Source organism: Mixophyes fleayi, chromosome 1, assembly GCF_038048845.1.
Source record: "Mixophyes fleayi isolate aMixFle1 chromosome 1, aMixFle1.hap1, whole genome shotgun sequence".
Classification (NCBI taxonomy): Eukaryota; Metazoa; Chordata; class Amphibia; order Anura; family Limnodynastidae; genus Mixophyes; species Mixophyes fleayi.
In genome coordinates, this window is record NC_134402.1 from 328,585,151 (window position 1) to 328,587,596 (window position 2,446).

The 2,446-nt window shown below is 32.7% G+C and overlaps 1 protein-coding gene across 1 annotated transcript; it reads left to right on the plus strand.

Annotated features, from left to right (window-relative positions):
* Positions 1 to 574: 574 nt before the first annotated feature.
* Positions 575 to 1,543, plus strand: LOC142154449 (olfactory receptor 6M1-like). Its single transcript, XM_075210948.1, has one exon. It carries the CDS (start codon positions 575 to 577, stop codon positions 1,541 to 1,543), a length of 969 nt encoding a protein of 322 aa, XP_075067049.1.
* The last annotated feature ends 903 nt before the right edge of the window (positions 1,544 to 2,446 follow it).

The following is a 2,446-nucleotide window of genomic DNA, read 5'->3' on the forward strand; positions in this document are numbered from 1 at the left end:
TATTATTTACTGTGGTAACTGTGGATTTCTGTCCTTACTGTAAATATTACCCTTATAATTATGACTTAGTCTGCGATTATTTCTTTCTTGCTTCCCAGTGGAAAAGTCATACATATTAATTAACATCTGTGTATATATAAACCACAATACAGCAGATTTGAACATATTTGAACATATATATGCAATTCCAAAAAATACAAAGATGGAAACATCTATACATTTATGAAAATCAACCAGTTTCAAGTCATTAACTTTTGATCCATGTAAGGAAAAAACATGTTTATATATATCTGGATCTGCACTTTCAATATCCTTGTTATTTACCAGTTTTTGCAAACTGTGCATTATCCAACCGGCTGCACGTCACCAAGTCCTTTTGCTCCTCCTTTAAAGGTCTCTTTTGATAGTATGACACAATATTTGACTCTTATTAAGTATGTTTGAAAAGTCAACTGAAGGTTTGTCTCAGACAATGATCTAAATTGGATGTAAGAAAAACAGATATCCTGTTTAATGCTGATGATGCTAAATGTATTAATTTATGTTTGCAATGGATTCTCAGTCTGTTAGTAGGATGGAGAATGGCATATCCAATAATGTTACAGAATTTATTTTGCTTGGATTCCCTGTGTTTCAAACATGGCACTGGAGTCTATTTGGGATCATTTTGGTTATGTACATCTTGACACTCACTGGAAATATCATCATTATAGTTATAGCCTGGACTGATAGTCATCTCGACAGCCCAATGTATTTCTTCATTAGCAACTTGTCCTTCATTGAAATATTATACACGTCTGTCACGATCCCTAAAATTCTTGCTGTTTTCATTGGCAAAAGCAGATCTATTACATTTAGTGGCTGCATCACCCAATTCTATTTTTTCTTTTGCCTTGGCTCCACTGAGTGTTTCCTTTTAGCCATGATGTCTTATGACCGCTATTCTGCAGTCTGCAACCCATTACGCTATAAGGTTATTATGAGAGCCTCTGTATGTCGTTACCTAGTTATGGCTTGTTGGATAGGAGGATTTTTTCCAAACTTGTTTGCCACTTTTATAATCGCCAAATTAGAGTTCTGTGACAGAAATATTCAGCATTTTTTTTGTGATCTTTTCCCTTTGCTACAGCTGTCTTGTCAAAATACAAGCAGACTACAAACTTTAAATTTTGTCACTGCGTCTGCTATAGTCCTGTTTTCCTTCTCGCTCACACTAGCAACCTACTTCCGCATTATAATGACTATATCTGCAATTCCATCCATTAGGGAGAGATTCAAAGCATTTTCCACATGTGCTTCACACCTCACTGTTGTTGTTATATTCTTTGGGGCAGTTGCCTTTGTTTATGTTCGACCAAAAGCCAACACAGATTTTAAATTAAATCAAGTGCTATCAATAGTTTATATAGTAATAACACCGGTCGTAAACCCCCTTATTTATAGTTTTCGCAACAAAGATGTTAAAAGGGCAATAAGGAAAGTAATTCTTAGACAAAAAATGACACATGATATAACATTTCTAAGATATAACAAAGATATATAAGATATAAAAGAATCCATATTTGTAACCGATAGACAAGGGTGCTCAGCTGATAGAATTAATTCATAAGTAATTTTAAATAAGAGACCTAGAAGTAAAATCTTTATTAAAAAAGGATTAGATAATGCCCCACATAGAGATCCAAACCCATTTAACGTATTTGTAGAACTGAATAAATATATCTGTACTTTATGTTGAGATATTTTGCCTCTAAAATAATAATAATAAGAAGAAATATGGTGAGGAATTGGAACCCATTATTTTGAATACGAATGAGAGAGGCTGTCTTGATATACTAGAAGATCAGTCAATAGCTGTAACTATTTTCATTTTATAAGTTGTCACTATAGACCTTGAACACATCATATCCCTAAAGGCCAGTTGAATCGACTTAGGAGGAATTGTACTAGAGATTCTGAATTTTTGGATCAAGCAGAGAATATGATGGCAAGTTTTGCACAGATGGGTTACCCAGAGTCTATATTGGAGGAAGTTCTGATGCCTACTAAAACTTTAAAGGGGGAGTATATGGAGGGATTGAATGAAAAGTTGGAATTTTGTGAAGTGAATTCTTAGTTCTGTTGTGTTTGTCTACCTTCTGAAATCTCTGGAGGATAATTGTGGTGGTTACTATCCTCTTTGATAGCTTTATATGTTCTGTGATTTTTATTGCAAGGAGTTGTGACTCTCCTAGGGGGGTGTAATGCATTTCAGTTTGCAATAAATATAAATAAAAACAAAAATCAATAAAAGTAAAAATAAATACAAAATAAAAATATGAAAAATATTTTTTTCATTTTGTATTAATCTATTTTTTGTACTTTAGTATTCTTAATATTATTATTTTTATTAGTAGTATTATATGTGCTACTTTATATGTAGAATTATTGGATTAGTGTGTAGATA

Excerpts from the sequence above, each read along its gene's own strand:
- LOC142154449 (XM_075210948.1), top strand. The coding sequence starts at position 575 with ATGGAGAATGGCATATCCAATAATGTTACAGAATTTATTTTGCTTGGA.